The sequence below is a fragment of the Nothobranchius furzeri genome, chromosome 14 (assembly GCF_043380555.1).
Source record: "Nothobranchius furzeri strain GRZ-AD chromosome 14, NfurGRZ-RIMD1, whole genome shotgun sequence".
Lineage (NCBI taxonomy): Eukaryota > Metazoa > Chordata > Actinopteri > Cyprinodontiformes > Nothobranchiidae > Nothobranchius > Nothobranchius furzeri.
Genome location: NC_091754.1, coordinates 23,187,080 through 23,210,737, shown reverse-complemented (window position 1 = coordinate 23,210,737; position 23,658 = coordinate 23,187,080). Strand labels below are relative to the sequence as shown.

The following is a 23,658-nucleotide window of genomic DNA, read 5'->3' as shown; positions in this document are numbered from 1 at the left end:
TAAAACCTGTATATTTAACTAATTAGCCACCAACATTATGAGTTTATTGTGCAGAGAAAAAGAAATAGACATTGTTAGAAAAACAATTTAATGTAACAATGCAGCATCATTTCACTACAAATTTCGTAACACTGGTGAACTGATAATTTGTGTTTTAACAATACAGCCTTCAAAAATCTGACACAACTATAATTTGAGCTATATTTCATCTAAGAATTCACATTACATTTTATTGGTAGTTACTTGACTTAAATCAGCACAATACTGTTAGCCCAACTGATAAAATGAGCTTGTCCACCTGTTCCTGAGGTCTGAGTTGCCTCACATGCACCTGTTGCACATATTTCTCCTCTTTTGACTGTGCTGTTGTGATTATTGGAGTACACAAATCTTTCATGAATGTCATTGTGGAGTCCTAAAAGACTGGACCTAGATCCTCTTGACAAGGACCTGAAGTCAATGCAACATTGTCCAGTCCTATCTCTCCTCCAACCCCTGTCCCACGCTGAGCTTCAAAGATAATCTGAAAGACATCCAGTGGTTATTGTTGCAAATTCAAGTTTCCAATTGCACATAAAACACATTTAATACTAATGTTTTGTGTCTAGAGTTATGTTATGTTCTCGTACTCGTCTCAGTCATTTTAAAACCATTCACTATGTTTTGCAAAAAGACTCACAGACTGGGGGGCTTCCTCCTTCCAGGCTACTGTGAGCAGCTCTGTCTGCCATCCCTGGTTTTTGCTTTGGCTCTGCTCCCATACTGGGTAAGCGTTGTTATCCAGCAGCACCCTGAGTGAGCCCACGTTACGGCCCACCATGCGGAAGTCAAAGGTGAGGCAGAAGCTGCCCTGCTGGGGCTGGTCACTGAGCAGCAGCTTTAGCCTGGCCACATCTTTTTCCTCTCCAAGCAGCCCACTCAACGCCATGTAGTACTCAGCATGGTCTGTAATTGCCAAATTGGTTTTAAACGGTTTTGCAGGTCTCAGAGTGATCATTGCAACTGTCATAGGAGTGAAAGTCTAGGCAACATTAGGTCTAACTAACAAGATAATTGATCTGCATGTGCAATATCACAGAAAAGATCAAATAGGTCAAATGCATTTAGCTTTTGTGGACCATGAATTCATGCAGAATGACGCTAACAGGGTTAATGTGCACTTCTTGTGGCAATATAATAACTGCAATGTGACTGGATATTTGCATCAATGGTCTGAGACTGAAACCTGGACAGTTTAGTAAATAAGTAAATGACACTTTATATATACATACATACATATATATATATATATATATATATATATATATATATAGATAGATAGATAGATAGATAGATAGATAGATAGATAGATAGATAGATAGATAGATAGATAGATAGATAGATAGATAGATAGATAGATAGATAGATAGATAGATAGATAGATAGATAGATAGATAGATAGATAGAGATTACCTTTGTCACGATACGCCACGATCCAGTCCATGTCATCAGCCTTGTCTTGGACCCATTCACAAGCTCCCTGATCAAAGTTGCAGTCCATGAAATATTCTAGACAATTAAAAACAGTTGCAGATTTCTGATTATGTATGAGCAGTCCTTGGATAACTGAGATGATAAAACGTGTTAAAATACCTTCCTGAGGCAGTTCAATCTGGATTTCTTTGATTTCTGTGGCTGGACCAAAGACAGACTCAAAGTCTTCAGAAACTGTTCAGATAAAGTGAACAAAACTTTAGTTTATGAATGGATTTTCCAACCATGAAACATCCATCATCTTAACCAGCTTGGTCATGCTGGGTCGCGGGGGGCTGGTGCCTATCTCCAGCGGTCAATGGGCAAACACGCAGGGTACACTCTGACCGGCTGCCAGTCCATCGCAGGGCACACAGGACAACCCTCACACCTAAGGATGATTTAGATAGTCGTGTTTTCAGACTGTGGGAGGAAGCCGGAGTACCCGGAGAGAACCCACGCATGCACAGGGGGAACATGCAAATGCAGAAAAATCCCAGGCTGGGATGTGAACCCAGGACCTTCTTGCTACATGGCAATAATGCTAACCACTGCAGCCACCCATGTTGTTTTCAAAAAGCACAGTCAACAATATTTACTATTTTTCTCTCAATGGCATTCCCACATATTAGGATTATACAACTTTAATAATAATGACTAAATGCATAATAATTTTGTGTTTTTTTTAGTGAAATATTTAACTTTGTCATCACACCAATGTGAATGTTGTACACCGATTTTATTGAGACAAAAAGTAGAAAAGGGGCTTTTACCCAGCAGGTAAGGACCTGTCCTGCTGCTGGGGTCTTAAAATGGAGCTACAGCTTTAGGATAACCCCCCACCCTAGGCGTTTTAAAGACAGCAGCTAACCTCCCCCATGAGAAGGAGCACCCAGACGAGTGGCAGCTGGAATTACTGAACCCTCCACGCCAGAGTCGGCTGGTGTTGGAGAGGACTGGAGTGCTGATGACAGGCTTTTCCACGGGGAGGCAAGTCTTTTAGCACAACAGCTGTTTTGGGGAAAACATAATAAAAGGTTTGGGGGCACCTCACCCTCCTCCCTATAGGTATGGGAAGCAGGCACAAGGTGAATTTTATCCTCGGGCTCCCACATGCCAGAGGAGTAAAATTCCTCCATGGAGGCAGTGGATGGCTTAGGGCTTGTCTCCTCTTGCTCTCCCGGGTCGGGTCTAACACACACTTAGAGATCAAGGTCTCAGGTTGGGTTTCTTGTTTAAAGTGGAAAAAAAAAACAAAGTTCCAAATGACCTTTTGTGTGTTTGCATTTCCAGGTTCTAAGTGAAACGGTAATATTTCATTAATGTTCTACAGAGTGAAACAAGATTATGTTTTTAATACTTTCAGAAGCATAAAAATAATGTTTCAGATATTTCAAGTGGGTTTCTATGTAAAAGTAATTTTTTTTACTGGTTTATGTGGTAGCTTCTTGATGGACTTTGTTCATATAAATAAAGTTTATCTTCTACATGATTGATGAGCTAACAGCTAGTCCAAATACAGCCAAGGTCAAAGGCTGTCTAAAAGGAGTCATACACTCAGTATTTTAATATTTTTACTGTGATCTCCAGTAAGAATGAATGCTTTGAGAGTCGTTTTCTGTTGTGAAGAAGCTCTCGATCTCCTTATAACCCAGTGTTAAAATCACTAACAAGACTGAATACAAATTCTTTAAAAATGCCAATGAGATTAAAAGTAATCAATTAGGAGTTAAACTAACCTCTTTGCTTTTCTTTCTTAGGCAAATAGGCAACATTGATTAGTGTATCCTTTCAAATAACACAAGCCTAAATGAATTCCGCTATTTTGTGGCGGTGCTAATGCTAACGGTTAGCTTCTGCTTGCTCAGACGTGCTCTGCTCTCCTCTGGCTGCAAACTCATCCTTCTGTGGTCACGAGCCAAGATGGGCGAGGCAGTAAATGCATATTTCACCAATGAAGTAGATCTGTCTGATTTTTTCCTGACCTGAGTGTTTCCCCGTTTATTTTCTTTCTGCGGCTAATGCAGGAAATGGAGTTGAAGACAATTCTCTCATTCAGCACGCTACTTAAACTGATGAATCATAATCCAAAAACAACAAGTATCACCCCTACATAAAGTCGAAAGCATCAGCGTCATTGAATGGCAGCAGCGTGATTTACTTGCGAGTTTCGCCATGTGCCGGTACACACCGGGACAGTCTCAGCCATGAGGCAGCTTCTCCACCGTGCTCCTCGCTGGATTCACAAGATTACAAAATTCCTTCAAAGGACACGGTTTGTTTATGCCATTAAACCAACAAGAAGGAAATCGTGTTTGATATCGCTGTTTGATGTAATTTATGATGTTATTTCTCTCCACTGCCAGGATCAAGGCCACAAAAAACACACCGTTGCACTTTTCGAATGATGCGGGGAGTAAATTATCTGTGAGGAGTCCCAATTCTGATGTATAGACGTAATTTACATAGATATAAAACTGCATTGCTGCAACAAACTTTAATTTAAACAATTCCCAGACATTTTACACTGAAACCATGTGTGATTTCCTGTCTAAATCTATGTTAACTGCAGATTGACATGTCGCAGAAGCGGCTTGTGGCAAAAACAGAATTCCATCCCATTTTTTTGCTGCTTCTGGGACACGACTGAAAATTTCCTTAGTGCGGCTGGTTTGAATCACCCCCATAGACTATAACGGATTCTATTTGAAGCAGTGACGTTCCGTGCCGCTGATGTTTCCAGTGTAAAGTAGGTGAAACAGTTCCTCTGTGAACTTCACCATAACTATTCATGAGTACCAAGGGTGGCTTGACCATAGGGGGCACTAGGGCGCCTCCCCACCAATCAAATCGAATTGAATCAAATCAAATCAAATCGAAGAAGAAGAAGAAGAAGAAGAAGAAGAAGAAGAAGAAGAAGAAGAAGATATAAAAGTACATGAAAATGAAACAAAACAATCTACCATAAATCCTCTAATACAGGCCCGGGCCTGTATTTGACTCAAGCTCATCAAGCTCCAGGCCTTTATTGGAAGGAGGACCAGAATTAGAGGCAGGCCTCAATTTCTATTTGAGCAAAATTAACTAATGGTTCGCTGGAGTTTTTGACAATTAAAGTTGCGCCCACATTTTCAAAGTTAAACACATTTCTTTTAACAACGGTAGTTTCTGCTTCAGTCCTCTCCCCCTCCCCCTGCGCAGCAGCCACAAACTCACTGATGCGCCTGCAGCCTCTCAGAGTTCGTGCTGCTGTAAACATTAAAATAATGATTTCATTTTCTGTTCCTCACTTCTGATTACCTTCAATGGTGTCTGTTTGTTGCAACCACCAGGTACAAAAACTAACTTGTTTTTATTTGACTTTTTCTGTCCTGTCTGTTTATTATCTTCCTGCATCTCCTCTCAATCCTAAAGAAAAACTGCTGCCTGGGTTCATATATATTCGCCTTATGAGTTACCTTTGAACTGCAGTTCTAAAAGATCTACCGACCGCAGAAACAGCGGAGTGCTCGCCGGCCACATCAGTTAGGTACGTCACCGAGGACAAAACAGGTGATGCGCCCCGATCCACAGCAGCGAAAGGCATCCGGCACAAATAAAAGAATAAAAGACAGAAAACATAAAAGGAAATGATCCGACATGAACGATCGCGTGTTAAATTAGGTTTTGAGGTGGTGACACCTGATTTGATAATGTTACTGTGGCCGTGCTCAGGACGCAGATGTCTGGAGCGCGTCAACAATCAGAGCTTTGCATGTGCAAGCTGGTTAAGGTTAGGATGGGGGTGAGGGGAAGGTTAAATTGCAAGAGGGTAAACGTCACAATTTGGTTAAATGTCCGTTTTACGGCGGGTGTCGGTACCGACGCTCTGGCACAGCGCGTTGCCTCCCGATGCACAGGAGCTTGCCACCTGCTGACAGCAGGCTGCTGTCTTTTCCGTGGACTGCATCTTGCCGGTCATTATCACGTGACAGCGACTAGTCGATGACAGGCATAAAAAGTCACTATAGAGCGGTGAAGTCGACTAGTGACTAGTTCATACAACCCCTGCTACTGCTCCCCAGAATGTTCTGCAGCATAATCAGCACGTTCTCTTTGAACTTGATATCAAATTTTCGCCTTCTCTTTGTCTCCGCATGGTTAAAGTTACCCTCGCGGTCTATCACTGGCAAATCAAGAGTGAGACGGATGACACAACCGCCCCCTGTACTTGCTTGTTACGACATTCCACCCGGCCACAATAAAAAACCTGCCATTATTCACCTCCGCCGACTCCGACACCGGCCAAAATATGATACCCGGCAGTTAATTAAATACAGGCTAATATTAGAGAATTTACGGTATACATCATACAGACTATAAGCACCGTGTTTAATCTGCATCTCATTATAGTTTAAAAATGTTATTTACACTTTTACCACTACCAAATCATCTTGTGACATATTTTCCATTACTTTTGGGCGCAGCAGTCTCTACCACAGACCTATGCTAACTGGTGCATGCACGCTGGATCTCCCCTCCAATACAAAGAATAGGAGAGCCTTTGGGTGAAGCGGAGGGGTATAGCAACCGTGAAGACATGCACAGAAGACTGGCAGGGCAGAGTCTCAGCCCAGGTCATGACAGAACCAGAAACTCTCAACAGTTCATCATTCTATGTTGTTTTAGTACACCTCGTGGATGTTTGTTTTATTGTGAAGAACCAGAAAATGGTGAAATGTGGCATTAAGAGACTTAAAAACACCCTTCAGCTGGTAAAAGTTGGCCATAAATCAGCTCAGTGTGACGTTGGGACACAAACCAAGCGTTATTTTTACTATAACATGGATTTTTATGACCAAAAATTAGCAAATGTAAGACATAATTTACGATTTAGACTTCATGACATTAGCTTTGTTAGCTTAGCTGCTGAGTTCCTTGAGTTTTGCAGGTAGAGTAATGGTACTTATATTGTTATAAAGAGGAGAGTCTGGGCTTTAATTGAAACAGCTCTTTCTGTTGATAGGATCCTAACACATCGTTGCTACTGTGCGTTTTTCTCAATATGAACATTTAGCTTTTTTCAACTCTTTCATTGGGTGTTGAGGTAGAAAATGTGGATTCTACCATAAGAATGGAAAATTGGCATCCCCTAGTGGTGATTTGTGGTCAGCGCATCTAAAGACAGCATAAAGGCACCCCACCAAAAAAAGAATTAACCAGCCACCACTGATGTATGCAAAGTCTCACAGAAGTTACTGTGAAACTTTATTCCACACACCCACCCACAAGCCCCCTTCTTCTTGAAGTGAGAGCAAAATCTCAGCTAAACAAAAATGCACTCACCGAAGACATCTCCTCTTGGATTTAGACTATTTTCTTCCTCTTCCCCTTCCTCCTCTTCTTCTTTAGCTGGATACTCATTTTTTCCTTCTTTTGTTCGGGTACCGACGTAGACCTCTCCATCGTAGTCAAAAGGTTGATGGCGGATCCTAGGATGTGGCGTGGCGACTGTTTCTGGGATGAGGTTTTTGATGTCCTCGTTACTCAGACTGCCTCCCAGAATCTCAGGCCTCACTTGGGAGTCCGGGATGGCTGCAAGCAGGAAAAGAAATCAGCAAACGCATACGGATCCTCGATTTTTAAAAAGCATTTAACCAGAACTCAGACATTTTTCTTGCTTGTTACTTCTACCAGATCACAAATCAAATATCAAAAGAACATGCTTGAACCCTTTAACTGCATGCGGATTAGAATGACTGAACCAGTACAACGTAGATTAAATGCAGCAGCTTATTGTCATTTAGAATCTGTCATGCTGAGGATGCATGGAGCTGCAGATGGGTGCATGAACGTGGCGTTGCAGGACGAGGCTGAAGCTGGTTTCCACACAATCTCACCATTGATGAAATTATCCGCACTGCCTTTGTCGCCATCCCACGGTCTCTGATAAAATGGTTTGGCTAAAAAAAATAAAAGCATTCTCATTTACACAGAAACCTCTGTCCTACAGGCAGTCTTCAGCTGTTGTTATTTAATTCTGGCTCAAAGAGTTTGTATGTTTCTCTCGTTTTACTTCAGAGGGCTGCAGCTAGTGTCATATTTACACAGGTGCGTTTTCAGTCTGTCTCTCTAACATCTGTGGAAGAGGAGCGGAGTCCAAAGGCAGGAAACTGACGTTGGCAGGTTTCCAGAGCACTGACAGAGTCCAAACTAAATCTGCAGCTGTTCACGTCTTCCTGACATATTTGATGGATATCTTTGATCGGGAAAAGGTCTCACCTGTATGTTTTTGTTTCTTTTTAGCTAAAGTTTAAATGCACCTGTAAAAGTAAATGGTTTTATAATTCTGTGCAGCAGATGTTCGGTCTCACCGGAGCACTCAAAGCCGTTGCCTCTGAAGCCAGACTTGCACCTGCACTTGTAGGATCCCTGAGTGTTCAGACAAACGGCGTGGTGGCTGCACTTGTGGGTTCCAGCTGCACACTCATCCACATCTGTAAAACAACCCTATTGGTAACTACAGAAGACAAAGTTGTATGTTTCACCTTGAAAACCTTGTAGACTTCACCTTGACAGTCGTATTTGCCGTTTAGATATTTCAGATCGTAGCCGTCTTGGCACTTGCAGTAGTAGCTGCCGAAGGTGTTCACACATTTTCTGTTGTATGGGCAGAGGTTCTTCCCAGTTATGCATTCATCAATATCTGAAATGAAGCAAACCGTGGCCGAAAAGTTAGTTATTTACCTGTAAACTTATACACTCAGTAATTTGTCTACTGTGAGTTTCAGTATTTCACGTTGGCAGAATGAGAAGAAATATGATATACAATAAAATCAGAAACAATTTATTGTCCTTTAAAACGTGCACTAGAGACACAGAGTGGTGTTTTTGTCATTTCTGTACATTAGTTTTGTTGTAACTCACATTTTCCTGGAGACATGTAGCACATTGTGCACAGCAGTACCCCTGAACTAAAGCATAAACACAATTTTAATGACCACCTTAAACATTTCATCAGAGAAAGCAGAAGTCCTACTTAATATTTGATATTCACGGACACGTTTCATTCTTTTTGTTAAAACCTATCAATAAATGACTTTATTATTATAAAAAAATTGTTTTTGTTGTTTTCATATTTTATGCCTAATGTGAGTTTAACCAGCCCTGTGATGGACTGGCTCTCTGTCCAGGGTGTATCCCGCCTACTTGCCCATTGACTGCTGGAGATAGGCACCAGCCCCCCCCCCCCCCCCCCCGCGACCCTGCGTGGACGAAGCGGGTTCAGAAGATGGATGGATGGTGAGTTTAACCAGGCCCACTATATACCCTCATATATAACTGATTTGGTGTAAATCTACACTTCCAAACGCTGCCTGAGATCAGAAGGTCGGATGTTCCTGATGGTTCCAAAAAAAATGCAGAAAACTTGTCCAAACAAAAAGTTTACAATCAAGAGACTTGTGGAGGTTTAATCGGGGACATTTTCTGCACTTGTTCTACAAACGTGTTTTTTCTGAACAAACTGGGATGACCTAACTCAAGCTCACATCTCTGTGATGCTGCAGGAAGACCTGCTGTCTGTGTGCTCCTGGCATTCCAATGAAGTCATCCATCTACAAAATGGAAGCTTTACGATATACTATACCATTCTTTATTTGTATAGCACTTTTAAAACGTGGTTGACCAAAGTGCTTTGCAGCACAAATACAAAATGTTAAATAAAAACAATAAAAGCAAAAAAGAATCAAATGTAAAACTGTCGATAACTGAACTAAACACCAGTGAGTAAAAGTACGTTTCAGACGCAATTTAGTGACAACCAGCAACAGCTGGTCAGCTGACCGAGAGGGGACTTGAGGCAAACTGGAAAAGTAAACAGGTGCCAAATCATTTAATGACTTAAAGGGGTGGTTCACTTGTTTAATCAATACATTTGCAGTGGCCTCTAGTAGGAATGAATGTCAGTCAAACAAACTCTAAAATGTAACGAGGCAGGACTGGAGTGGTATGCTCAAACGTTCTTTTCCTGCAGCGTTTTGCATCCTCGTGATCGTAAACAATTCCTGAAAGACTTTCTTTTCCCCGAGAATAATTATTGATGGGATGTGTATGCAGTATGGTACACTAATTAGTTGTTTAATGTGCATTGTGAGAATCAGTGACCATGCCAAAGAAGGTTTATACAGTATTACTATTATTATGGCTTTGGAGGATGAAAAAGTGCAAGTGGTCCTCGTGGTCTTCTGGACAAGATCTTTATACTCAATGTTTATTTTCTTTAAATGAAATCAGAACTTGAACTCAACATGTGGCCTCAAAGAGTTCTAATGGTGGCTGAAAATTGAAGTAGGCCTGCAGTCATTGTTTATTTTTATTTTTTTCAGTTCGATGCTGAGCAGACACTCTAGATTGAACTAAGATTGAAATTTTCTGTAAACAGTCAGCCTGCATCTGTCTCATTAGGGTTATCTTTTCTCTCTGCAGCACATCTGGACTTCGTTATTTTTTGGTATTTTTGAAACCAAATGTTGATGATGATCTTCTCAGAGGCCGTCGTGAAATATGATCTGTTGATCTAGTGTGTTACTACCCCCCCCCCCCCCCCCCCCCCCCCCCCCACCAATGATGGTTTGGCTCAGCTTGAGCAGTTTTTGCGGCAGGAAATAAAACCTAACAGCATCCGTGACTAACAAGCCTTGGAGGCTAACGCTACAACCTTTTATAGTTCATGTTCGTTCTCGTTTTTTTTTTTTTTTTTTCTTTAAATCAGAGCAGTTTGATCATGATGGTCGGGTTTGTAATTGTGCTTGACACGTTGAGCTCACCTACGCATGTTCTTTCGTCTTGACCCAGTTGGAGACCTGCAGACGGGCAAAGGCAGCGGATTTCCCCTTCCACTTCCTCACAGCCGTACTGACAGTGAGCCAGGGAGCAGGTCCTGGAATCTGCACGCACAAACCTTATTTATTAAACCACTTCTGCTTTTTTATTAGAGTAAAGTGCTGCACAAAAGAGACGTACTGGCACATGACCCATCAGGCATCAACATGTATCCATTGAGGCAGTAGCACATGTAACTTCCGTGGGTGTTCATGCAGCGATGCTCGCAAGGACGAGGCTTCAGGCCGCACTCGTTCAGATCTGGAAATAAACAGAATCACTTCCTTAATTCAAGGCAAGTGTTGGATTAAATACAGTAATGCAAAATAAGATTCTGATCTCCCTCTAACCCTTGTTTCCCTCCTCGCTGATCCCTTTCACCCACCTTGATTACACGTCTTTCCGGTGTATCCAGGGAAACACTTGCATTTGTTGGGGCCGACACACTCACCGTGCTTGCAGCCGTGCTCGCACTGAGCTGGTAAAACATTCAACATGAAGAAAAGTACCACCAGAATTATTAGTGGTGGAGACTGATGGACCACATTCAAACCACACATTTCTATTATTCAGGCATTTCCTCCAAATCTGGGAAACCTGATGAAAAACATAAGAACGTGCCGGGTTTCCAGACAGAACCTTCAGATTTGTCTCTGTAACTATTTTCAATAGGTCAAAAAGTCTTTTAGAAGATAAAAGCGTGGGGAAAAAAAAACAGTAAATTAGGTCATTTCTTACCCTCACACTGCCCTTTATTGTTTTTCTTCCAGCCATAGCAGCACTCCAGTCTCCTCCCGTAGCGGCACACACCTTGTTGGTTTCCAGAAAGAACTTGTCGGTAATGTCTATACCAGACAGAAAAATAGGTCCAGTCATTCATTTTACTTATTATTCTCTCTTTTTAGAGGATTGATCATGCAATTAAAAACTGGATTTATATAAAATAAGAAAACTCATTCTCATTTACAACAATGATCTGGCCAACAGGCAGCAGCAACCGACACAAATTATTAGCTTTACATCAAAGAAAAACAGATAAGATAAAAAGGAACAAGATCAAATGAGATAAAGCAGTTAGACAAAAAGACAATGGACTGTTCTCATATACAATATGTACAGTACAAGCAATCAAAACAGACTTAAAAAATCTTAAGAAGCAGGCACAGTGATCAGAAATTGTTGATTGCAAAGAATTATTGAAGGTAGATAATGTAGAATGTAGGTAGTGAGATTCAGTGAGTTTTGCTGCTTATTCCATTTGTTGGAAGCAGCAAACTGGAATGAGGAGTGACCAAAGGAGGTGGGAGGTGCAAGTACACTGGACTAGGTAATTATGTGTTGGAGCTACTAATGCATACAAAGTAAAATACACTTAGTAACACTAAGTAGTATTTTAAACTTTAAGCTAGAGCTTTAACATTGATTTCATATTTGACACCACCCTGCCAGATACTGCACTTAACAGTTTTGTGGAGTGGGTAGGTGTTCTGGGGGTGCTCTTATACATGCATTACGGCAGTTAGCTTTTTCAGTTTTCTGATCGTCAATAAAAAGCACAAGAAGAATGAAAAGAAGACGTTTGATTTTCTGTTGGCATCGTGGCAGAGCCTGGAAGTAAAAGTAAGACAGTAATGTCTTTGGAAGCGAAGCAAAGAGCTAGAACCAGCGTAAACATTGGCGTGTCCTACACTAGTTTGAGAAAGCTGAAAAAGGCTATGAAATCACAGGCTGATGGTGACCTGGCTTTGTTGCTACTGGACTTGTAAGTAATGTTATTGTTTGTCTAACGGTGTGGATCTTTTTGACTTGTGGCTTATTTAGTGAAATTTGGTTCATGTTAGAGTTAGCTCGTTGGTAGTGCTAGCTGTAGCAGGCTGCTGCAGAGTTGTTCAACCAGTAGGGCGAAGGAGTAGAAAACTGCTCTGTGTTACTTTAAAGGTAAGATACTATTACTAAGACAATCTAGTACACCAAACCATAATTTGTTTACAGTTTATTACTGCTGGACTATAAACAACTCAAAAAAACTAGTTCAGTAAACAAATTTCTAAATACTTTGTACCACTTTGTCTTATTAAAGGTTGAATATGGAACAATTTAATAAAAAATACATATTAAAAAAAACAATACCCCCACGATGCATTCAGAGATGTGCAGAATGAAAGTACAGTGTTTCCTTTAAAAGCTATATAAGAATATTAATTTAACATTTATTTAACGCTGGGCTTATGCTTTCATCTACCAGCCAGTAGAGGGCACCAATGCAGGTTGCCAAACAGTCTGCTCGGCACAGCGAGACTGGCACCATTTAAAATGGCGGACTCGGCAAGTCAAGCAGCTGCTTCTGAGCCCAGAAGATGTCATTATCCTTCTCAGAAGAGGAGCAAGCATAAAAGATCTAAAACCAGAGTGAGTTTAGGTCAAGCCTACAACAGATGGACCCAAATAAAAAATGTCACATATCGGCAGCGGACCTGGTATCCTGACAGCTGGAAACCTTGTTCTATTGTTGCAACTACAACCTCCACACACTAGATGTCACTATGGTGTTCGTGTTCCATATTCAACCTTTAACGTAACTTTTAATCAACTTCAGTTTACTTTGTATCCATTAGTAGCTCCAACACATAATTACCGTGTCCAGTTTACTTATAATTTTTAGTGCAATAGCTGCATGCTTTTTTCAAGTAAGCAGAACTGATCCAATTTTACAGTGTATTGGTTATTTTCTATTATTATTTTAAATGGCACGACAAATAGCAGCATGAGCTAGATGTAGCATGTCTGGTTGAGTCTGGTATCTGTCCAGCAGGAAAATCCTCATATATCAAATTACAAAATTGACTATAGTGTAAAAGTTCAAAGACCAAAAACCAAACACAATGAATAAAATGTGCTTTTAAAAATTTGAAGTTTTAATTAAAACTCCAATTAAACAGTTTCCCTAAAACTGGCTTTCCAAAAGTGATCAACGTGTGACAAATTGTTAAGATTGCTTTCATCTCTCCTTTTACTCAAACACCTAGTAATGAATGGAGGCTCTGAAAACAAACAGCCCATATAAAGTGTCTCCTCTCAGGCTTGTTTAGTGATAGAAGTAGGGGTCCCTGTGGAGAAGCAGCCAGCTGACAGGATGTAAGCTACAGATGGAGAAACACACAAACCAGATGCTCTTCACTGATGCACGACTCTTAACCTGGAACTTTTTGGTAATCTTGTGTCAGAACTCAAATGCAAAACTAGAGTCAGATTATTTTAAAGCTACATTTAAAGAATCCACATTACACCCAAAACAACCAACAAGAAACACAGACTGCATTACAGGAAGTGCATTTTTTGCCAGTTAAATTATAAGCGAAGAAATGTAAGAATGCAGCTTTCTGCATCATCTGTACCTTAAGGCTTAAACTTTCATGTCCCAGAAGGTTGGGCTCCAGTTGGACTGGAGGAATCTGAGACTTGGTAGAAGTCAACAGGAATAGCTCACTAAGAAGGAACTCGTCAGAGTGACAGGTGCTCTTTGGGTTTTAACAGTTGCTGTGCCAGATTTAGCAGACACTCATCGTCCTCTCAGCAGAGCACAAAATCCTCAAGCATCACTTAAAATTTACATGAATTTTTCTCTGATTGCACCCTCTGCAACAATCTGAATTCAGTTTAGTATTGATTCTTTAGTTTTGACCATCTGCTGCAGGGGTCGCTGACTTACCTGTGGGCTTCTGAGCTTCCAGACGAGATGCAGAGCAGGAGAAAAAGCACACAGATCAAAGTAAGCAGCTGCATGTCTGACACCGTGAGCAGCCGTGCTGCTGTGATTCCCTGGAGACTGACTTTGCTCGTCCCAGAGGTTTACTCTCAATAAAAAGCATAAACCGGAGCAGATCTCAGTCGATCTTCATGTGTTTTCGTCTTCCTGCAGAGTTGAAGCAGTCTCCCCCTTTTTCCCTGTGCTGCAGCTACACCCTGTTTCCCATAATCTGCTTCCCTTTCTTTTACCTTCTGAAATTCCAGAGGTGGGTTGACGCTCTGAGAAATGATACTGCTCTGAGACAGAAAGGTGGTGACTTCTGGAGGTAGGAGTGGGTTTGGAAGTTGGGGGTGGGGATTTTCTTTGGGGTGTTCCTTCCAGACCACATGAAACATTTCAGGAAACAGCAGGAAAAAGCATTTCGTTTTGCAAATGTCAAAGTCAGGGAAAAAGGCTAAGATGAACTTTACATGCATCTGCTTATTTACGACCCAACTTGGCAATTGCCTTTATTGAGCAATGTCAGTGAAGTCAGACAAACGTGCAGAGGCCTGTCATTAGAAGCAGCAGCGGCACTCTTTGATCCCCCACTGGGTTGCACGTAGAGCTTTGTTGTCTCACACGTGTTTATTCTTAGTTCTGTTGTAAATGAGTTTAATGAGTTAGTGCACTTCTTCAAACCTGCTCTACAGATCTTGTTTTGCCCGTTAGCTCCGTTAAACACGAGCAGCTCATGTTTCTGTAAAAGCTGCAGGATTTACTGTAAATTTCTTGCAGAAAAGCTCTTTTTATGTTTAGTCTGAAGAAGATAATTTAGCTGTTGCTTCAGTCTGCATCATTTACACTCTGTCATCTGTTCGGTTCTACTCCAGGAGAGGACGCTTTATAAATGGAAGCCTGTGGTTAAATACTGAGTGAGGGAGATTATTCTACCAGACATTCAGCTCATACTCGTGTCTGGAAGGAAAAACCCTAAAGCGTGCTTCTTTCTGCTTTAGGTTGATGTTATCATTGATGCCATTCACAGTTGTTTCTTCAAATCAATAGGACAGAACTCTCATGAGGAGACCGGTATTCCAACATTTGCAAATTCTCAGCACCTATCAAAACGACTTCACTCTTTGTTGAAAATTTCCCATGTCCTGGTCTGAGTAAAATCTCACATGATGAAGAAATGAACAAATCGACATTTGGTAGAAGTGGAAACTAGAACATAAGAAAAAGAAGAGCTTGATCAAACGCATCTGCCACTGGAAAAACCTACAGAAGAGGAACCCAAATACGTAGATCGGATATCTTCAATCGACAGAACTTTAGAATAAAAGCAAGGTATGATGATTAACCCTCTGGAGGCAGGCGTTGCAGATTTGCAACAGTTAAAACCTGCCTGGTTTCTCCACAAACGTATTTCATGAGCATTTTTTAACTCAGAAGTACCCCTGAAGGACTTAGTTGTTTGTCCTTTTATCAAAACTTATTTTGAGCCTGAGAGGGTTAAAGAAGCTCAAATGGTTACCTTGTTGAAAAATGACGGGGATGTTGGGCATATAGACAGGTGGTCAGATGCCGAATAGAACCCTGACCCTAACAAAAACAGTTGTTGTCACGTTGCGAGCCAGGAGGAGGATCTTTTTAAAAACTCCGGCCAAAGTGAAGATCTTCGTTTTCTCCGTTTTGGCAGGGGAGTGTCCAGGGAGTGGCCTGGGGTAGCACATGCCACCCTTGGAATCTGATTGGCCACCCCAGGTGCCACCACACTAATTTACTTTTAAATAGGCTTTTCGTTGTCCACAAATGGCTTGGGGGTAAAACGAAAAAGCATAACCATTGGTGCCACCCATGCACAAAGCTGTGCCTCACCTGGGCCACCCCATTTTAAAAGATCTGGACACGCCACTGCGTTTTGGGTGTCTGCGTGTGGACAAACAAAACCGGAGTTTTAAGGTCCGCAACGTCACTTTCCACGACAAAAAAATGCTGACATCACGTGTGCGACCTGTGTTTACACTAGCCGACAGCATGGATGCCCTCAGAGCTGCGCTTGCTTTATCAATTGTCCAAGCGCTTTTTGCTTGTTTGTTTTTGCAAGCGGAATTACTGCTCCTAGCGGAAGACCACAGACGAAGGACGAGGTTAAGAACGGGGGAAGTACTGCCGCCTACAGGTCTGGCATGTCCTTAACAACGTATTTATCCGGGTACGTGTGGACAGAGTTTTTTTAAAACGAGGTGGTGTGGATGCAAGTTTTTGGAGGGACGGATATTTGTTAAAAAAAAAATTCGGCTACGTGTGGACTAGGCTTGAGACGCAGACAGGGTTATATACACAAGGGCTGGGTGATTAGGGAATTGTGCACAGGTGAGACTAATAAACAGAGAGGAGGAGCACAACGGAGCAGGGGAGGAAACCAGACCTAAAAATGGGGAAGGGAGCAACATGAACGAAAGGGAGAATACTGACTAGATAATCAACACTAACAGAAGACTAGTGATAAGTGAGGTGACTAAGGGAAAACGTGAGGGAAACCTAGCGAGAACCTGGAGGGGAGAGGGGAACCACAAGGACACTGAAACCTAAGGGGAACACCTAAGGGAAAAATCCCAGAGTGGGCTGGGGAGCACATGAGGAGGGATGCAGACAAGGAAACACATGAGGAACACAAGGAGACACATAAGGGGAACCTAGAGAGGGATGGAGAACACAAGGAGACACATGAGGGAGACGCAGAAGATGACAGTTGTAGCTTTAAAATGACTACTGCTAAATTATTCAAAAGAAGCTGAAATATTAAAACGTGTGAATGAGCTGACAGATTATAACAAGTATTTAATAATATTTAATGACATATTTGACTATGAAAACTACTTATGCATCTGCATGGAACTTCTGGATGAATTTTTACTTAAATACATTAAAGACGAGACGGTCCTTTTAAACTGTCTGAAATCAAAACAATTGCCAAGCAATTACTGTCAGCGCTGAGAGCTTTAAAGAAGCTTGGAATTATTTACGCAGACACGAAGCCTAAATCATGCTTGTTAATCATGAAAAAGTCGATGGATATTGGTTTTTCTGTTGCCGACACAGATATGTAAGTGACGCGGTCAGCCGATGGCCGATATGTACAGCTGATTTTCATGGCCAAAATCTATAGATTTTCCACCTTATCAGTTGATGCACAATCGTTCTGAAGCTGAATCAGTTTTTGAACTCTGAAATTCATTAACTGTTCAATTTGAACTTTGTGTACTGCTCAGTGTTAAAGTCAGACACCTAAATAAAATTAATTTAGAACATTTATTTTGCAGATGTTATTAGAGAGCATAAAAATAAAATTGAATAAATCCTTCAACAGCAAAAAGCTGCCCGGAGATGTGCCTGACTCTAAGGACAAATATCAGCTGATATATAAAAAATGGTAATATATCCACCTCTGTTTACTTTCTTTACCCATTGACAACAGCAAGGAGTTTAGTAAAACACCTAGAATTCAATCAGCTGGAAATTTTATGTAAAATAGATGGCTGCCACAGCTAATCACAAAAATGACTTTAACTCGTTAAGTTTTACAAATACTGATGACTCACGGCCTGTTCAGCGTGACACCCACCTTTACCTGGTGAAAAAGTGGAAGAAATGGTGGCTGAAAGTCACTCGCAACACATATGAGTGCCATCAGATCACTCAAGATCTTGGCTCATGCATGATGTCATTTTCAAGATTTGACAGTAAAAGCTACAGCTTTTCATTCCCCCACATGACGTCATCTTAATTAAAACCTCAGAACGCTTCAAGGCTTTTTACCGAGTTATTTTCATTTTCTAAACTGAAGTAAAAGCTGATTTATTCTGTCTTGCTTTTTTCTTTTCGGTCACCAGAGGTCTCTCTCGGCATGAGTTGTGACTGGAGTGAGTTTAAACTTCCTGAAGGAGTGAACAGTTGTCGCTAAATAGAATCTGATTAGTGGCTGCAGCGACTAATCAGAGGGCTTCACTTCTCCCTAAAGAAACAAAGCAACGAGAACAAAAATGAAGCATTTTGTTTTTCTGTAATTTGAATACAGTGAGGCTAGCTCTTCACTTCCTAAAGCTCACTCAGGCTAACACTTCCCTGTCATTGGCTGATGTGAGAGAGACATCATGCATCTCAGCCTAATTCTGCAACATGCATCATCGTTTCTTTGGATTTAATCACTGTGAGCAACGAGCCATGGCTTTACTATAAAAGGAGAGACGAGGAGTTATTTTGAAAGTGATGCTCAACCACATCCTGCTTTAACAGAGACGCTAATAAGATCAATGTGCTGCAGACGACACAAGCTGCATCGTTCTCAGACTGGATGGTTCCCTGTTTTGAGTTTGGTTCCGAGCCAGGCACACGAGAAACAGCTATGTTTAACTCTTATTGTTTTGCTTCCTTTTAAACCAGCTTCAGCGAGAACCATTTCACAATGCCGGTCTTTCTGAAACGACAAATACCCTCCAAAGTTCCTCCACAGTTCGGGGAAGTCAGCTGCAACTTCCACATGCAGTAATAGAAGTGGATGGAAACCCATTTTGTGTGTGATCGTGTTCTCACGTTGAGTGCCATGCAGAGCTTTTGAGTTAAAGCTAGAAGAGACAAAAAGGTCAAACCCAGCGTTCATCTGCACGGTTAAGAGTGCTAAAACATTTATGCAGAATCATTTCAGCCCAGGACAGAGTAACTCACCAGGTAGCTGCAGCTGAGCAGACCTGGAGGCGTGCATGTTTACACACACGCACACGCACGCACACACGCTCTTTTGGCTGCTCAACATGATGAATGCAATGAGCTTATTTTTGACTGTTTCTGCAGCTGGACTCCTCCCGCTCTTGTCTTGTTAATAATGCAGGAGCAGTTGTGCAGAGGCTGCTGTAGGAAGGAGGTCCTAATGAGGAAGCATTGGAGCTCTCCAGGGTCGGTAGATTGCTCATAATTATTCATTGCCTGATCAGAGACGTTACAGTTCCCCGGTTCTCCTGCAATAGATGCTGGCATTAATCTTCGACTGCATCCACAACGCTGAGATTTTAATAATCTATTATACAGTTAAACTCGTTTTAAACAACTCAAACACAATGTTGTACACGTCTTTGTGAAAGCAGCCTTTCTTTGCGGTTAACAGGAAGTTTGCTTGTGCACTTCCTGTTTTTAGACAATCAGGTCAAACAGACACACATAAACACTTGGAACTACCTCTTACTAAAGTTCTACATTGAGTGTGTTTGTTAGCAAAATAACTGGGAGCACAACCGATTCACTTTTGGGGTCAAGCACACAGGGGCGCCTCCAGAAAATTTTGATGAGGGTGGCCAGATTGGACCAAAGAAATGTTTGGTCCTTGTGGTAACTCTGGGAGAGTTTAGCCTGTGGCGATGCATTAGCCTGGCAAGCCAGACTAAATAAATGTATTATTTAGTCTTTGCAAAGCAAGAATTTGGTCTAGTTCACTAGGCTAGCGATGCATTGCATTGCTCCTTCATTCATTTTGATTTTAAAATCAGTACGTATCCAAAACACTTAACTCACATTTTACAAGCACAAACATTTCAGAAAAATACATTTCAGTCATTTAAAATGTTATTTCAAATTAAATTTTAAAATGTATATTTTTTTATTTAATTAACATTTTCCTGTGTTCACAAAAAACTATGGAGATAAACACTTTTTTTAATGGTGAGCTGCAGCAGAAACATATGTATTTTTTAAATTCTGATTATTTCTTTACTAATTAATTATTTTCTGTTGCGTTCAATAAGATACATTCATGGTTTGAGTGAACATTATGATTTATTAACACTGGCTTTAGAGATGTTGAGATGTGATACTAGCTGAGAGTGACACCAATTGTGTGAGGATGGTGTAATTTTAGCCTGATTTTACCCAAACAGATATAACTTCATCATTTCTCAACATCAGAGGATTCAGAGTATGAAAGGCATTTATTTTTCTTTATGGTAGATTACAGTTTTTAGGACGGTTTCTCAGTAAGCCTATAACATAAACTACCAAAGGTCTGGGGAAAAACCTGGATAGATTTACAAAAGGCTCTAAAAGATAACACAATTTTTCACATGACCATATTTCATTCTCTGACTCATACTGAATTGGACTCTTGTGTCAGAGCAAAGAAGATTTATGCTAAAGCTTCAGTTTTTTTTTATTGTAATAGAATAAATTTACAGTTCAAGCTTGATAGAGTTTAAAGCTGTTTTCATTCACAAGGTTCGTGAGGGGTGTTATTATACAAAAATGTCCACTGCATCTTGTAAAGTGCATGCCAAACAGGACAGGACACGCTCTGAAATCACTTTTACTGGCTTATAAATGTCCCTACTTCTACTTCTGACTTGTTTTTCATGACTCAGTGGGATAAACACAAACAGAGACAATTAGTATACTTTGTACTTGAGGCTGCAGGGCTTGTGCGACTGTATTTGTTTGTATGTACGTGTACAAGTATCCTGTTTGAGACAGACCAGACGAAGGCGTGCGTGTATGTGAGCAAGAAGAAACCACCATTAACTAAAAGGAAAAGAGACAATGTCATAAATAGCAGAAGTCGGAAGCGACAGTGCGGAAATTAAACCTTTGTCTCTTGACGGCTTGCACACATAAATGCCCTCATGCACATCTGGAAGAGTAAACCGATTCATGAACAGAGATTTAAACAAAGAAAATCTGGTTATCTTAAAGTTGTTTGCACTCTTTTTGCACATGTAATGAAGATATGATTTAAACTTCGCTGCAGGTATTTATGATGGATCAACATGTAAAACTCAGAAAACACCCAGTTGAGAAATGTTCCTCAGACAGTTGTCTTTGAGATGGCTCAGCATGCAGATCATCGTCTGCATCAGCTGTGTTGTACAAGCTGACTCCCACAACCGAACCTTTGCAACACGGACGTAAAAAGCAAGTCCAGCGGATCAGAAACTTGCACCCAAATACATTCATGTTGATGCTGTACTTTTTAATTGTAGTAACCTTTTTAAAAAAACACAATGTCAGGACAGTAAAGGCAGATTTGCAAACACCAAAGTTTTATTTCTGCTAGCAGCTCAGTGGAGTTCTGTTGATACTGCACAGTGCACACACAACCACATCCTGTTACTCACCTTTAAAACTTCTGACCTTCCCCCAAATTCACACACAAGCTTTAATACTCTGTGGCACTATAAATGGTGACATGTGAAACATTTAGGGCATGAAGTTTTGCAAATTTAGAAGCAGTTGATGGTAATAAAAAAGCTCCAGTCGAAGACATCAGTGCAGACTGCTGCTAATTGCTTGCAGGTAGTTGAGAAACGTTATTTGCAAAAAAAAAAAAAAAAAAAATCCCTCTGACTGCGTAAAAGAATATAGTTGACAGGTGCAAAGTTTTGGGGTTTGTTAGATTCTTATTTTTTTCAGATATTACAAACGTGTTAAATACGATGTTGCTCTAAAGATAAATTTAGAAGAATCAGTTCTCGCCTTTTAACAAAATAACTCATGCATCACATGATGCTTAAGGTTTGCCTCCACCTCTAAACGCAGCTAACGTCTCACTTCCCACTCACTCCTCTCACTTCCTGTCCCGGATGTGACACTTCGTCACGACCTGAGCGTGCTTGCTGTGATCGGGTTAGCTCAAACCCCGTCCTTGCTCTTCTGTGTGTTTTTGCCGCAGGGCTCTGAACAAATGTTGCAGGAGTGTACTCATCCTAAGGCACTTTTTGTGGCCGGTGTAATGTTGCAAACACACCTCCTTTTAATCTCACCACACCTCTGCTTAGCTCTTCTGATTGCAGCGTGGGTTGTTTTTAGATGGCTCAGTGACTCAGACGATCATGTTTCTTGTTCCTTTTGGATTATTCAGAAATAAAATCTGTAAATATTAGTTTTATCATTTATTTTATGAGTGCTGCTCTTTTGTGTGACATTTTGAAGCAAACGTTGATTGATTGAAGTTCAACGACTGCGGAAATAATGAATGAACCCTACACGCCAACACCCATAGGTTTCTGAAGAGCTGAACTGAAACCCAGTAGGCGGTTCCCACCACCGCCATCTTGGCTGCGTCGTGCGTCTTTATCACTCCTGGTCCTAGGACCTAGATAGTACAAAAATGGAGCTGAGGGCAGGGCTGTGTGAGTGTAGGCAGATGACTGACAACCAACAAACTCTACAACGATGTATCTTCAAGCTAACTGAGCTAACCGGAGCTCACAGAAGTTGGCGGGCGCGTTCCCCCCCCCCTCCAAAATAAAAATAAAAATCACGGTTGAGCAATTCTGCTACCCTCTGCCTTTTAATTTTTTTTGGAACAATTATCACCAGACTTTCCCAAGTTCATCCTGGGTGATTTCCACCACTGCTCCCCTGACAAGTTGACAAGTAGAGGTTTCCAACAGTATGTTACATGCAGCACACGCCAGGGGAAGACTGGACAAATGCTTTGGCTCGGTACCAGATGCCTTTAAAGCCCTCTCGGCTCAGCAGACCACCACGCCATCCTGCTAGCCCCTGCTTACACCCCAGTCATCAAGAGGATTAAAAAGGTGACCAGAAGCATCCAGCAGTGGACAGCGGAAAGTATTCTCACCCTACAAGGATGTTGTGAGGCCACTGACTGGGTCAGCCTTCTTTCTTCCTCTGATGACATCAACAATCAAGTCGACACAGTATCATCATACATCTCCTTCTGTGTAGACAACATCATCCCCTCAAAAAAAGTCACCATCTACCCCAACAACAAACCTTGGATCACCAAGGAGCTAGAGGAAATCCTTAACAAAATAAGAGGATTTTCTCCACCGGTTCTGCACAGGATAAGAAAGAAGTCAACAGGGAGGTCAAGAGGGCCATTAAAGCTGCTAAACTGAAATATAAAAACATTGTGGAAAAAAAAAATTACCACAGGGGACCTTCGCTCAGCCTGGCAGGGGCTCAAAACCATGGCTGCTGTGAATACTGTGGTCACCGCCTCCAGAACCATCCAGGTGGAGGGCAGCAACCCCACCTCCCTCCCTGACGACCTCAACGCTTTCTACACCAGGTTTGAGACAGACAATATCACCCAGCTTGAGGAGTCCAGATCCTCACTCAAACCTGGCAGCTTTGCACTCGCCTTCCAGACCGAGGACGTGGTGAGAGCCCTCAGGAGGACCAGGGAGAGGAGCTCACCCGGCCCTGACAACATCAGTAGCAGAGTTCTGAGGCACTGTGCAGAGCAGCTAGGAAGTGTGTTCCAGACTCTATTTCAACACTCACTTGACAGTCACACCGTCCCCCAGCTGTGGAAACACTCCACAGTTATCCCTGTCCCAAAAAGAAGCAACCCAAAGTCTCCTAACGATCTTCGTCCTGTGGCGCTCACCTCCTTGGTGATGAAGGCCATGGAGAAGATCATAAAAGAGCACATTGTAAGAGCAACTGAGCCCCTGATGGATCCACTCCAGATTGCTTATCGTGCACGCAGAGGCACCGATGATGCAAAAATCTTCATCTTGGACTCCATCCACAAACATCTG

The 23,658-nt window shown here is 41.6% G+C and overlaps 1 protein-coding gene across 2 annotated transcripts; it reads right to left on the bottom strand.

Moving 5' to 3' along the window:
• Window positions 1–196: 196 nt before the first annotated feature.
• Window positions 197–14,387, bottom strand: egfl6 (EGF-like-domain, multiple 6). 2 transcript variants are annotated; one of them, XM_015966365.3, is made up of 13 exons: window positions 14,084–14,387; window positions 11,113–11,219; window positions 10,760–10,852; window positions 10,516–10,635; window positions 10,320–10,439; window positions 8,063–8,197; window positions 7,866–7,988; window positions 7,392–7,454; window positions 6,838–7,086; window positions 1,633–1,707; window positions 1,453–1,548; window positions 680–945; window positions 197–523 (listed from the first exon to the last, which is right to left on the bottom strand). In XM_015966365.3, exons 1-13 carry the CDS (start codon window positions 14,155–14,157, stop codon window positions 416–418), a joined length of 1,629 nt encoding a protein of 542 aa, XP_015821851.1. In that variant the 5' UTR covers window positions 14,158–14,387; the 3' UTR covers window positions 197–415. The 2 variants fall into 2 exon arrangements, with proteins under 2 accessions (XP_015821851.1, XP_015821852.1); XM_015966366.3 differs by lacking the exon at window positions 7,392–7,454.
• Window positions 14,388–23,658: the final 9,271 nt, after the last annotated feature.

Coding starts and splice junctions, on each gene's coding strand:
- egfl6 (XM_015966365.3), bottom strand. CDS start 14,157: ATGCAGCTGCTTACTTTGATCTGTGTGCTTTTTCTCCTGCTCTGCATC. Junction 10,440..10,515: donor GCCTGATGGGTCATGTGCCA/GTACGTCTCTTT, acceptor TTGTGCGTGCAG/ATTCCAGGACCTGCTCCCTG. Junction 1,708..6,837: donor TCCAAGAGGAGATGTCTTCG/GTGAGTGCATTT, acceptor TTATCTGAACAG/TTTCTGAAGACTTTGAGTCT.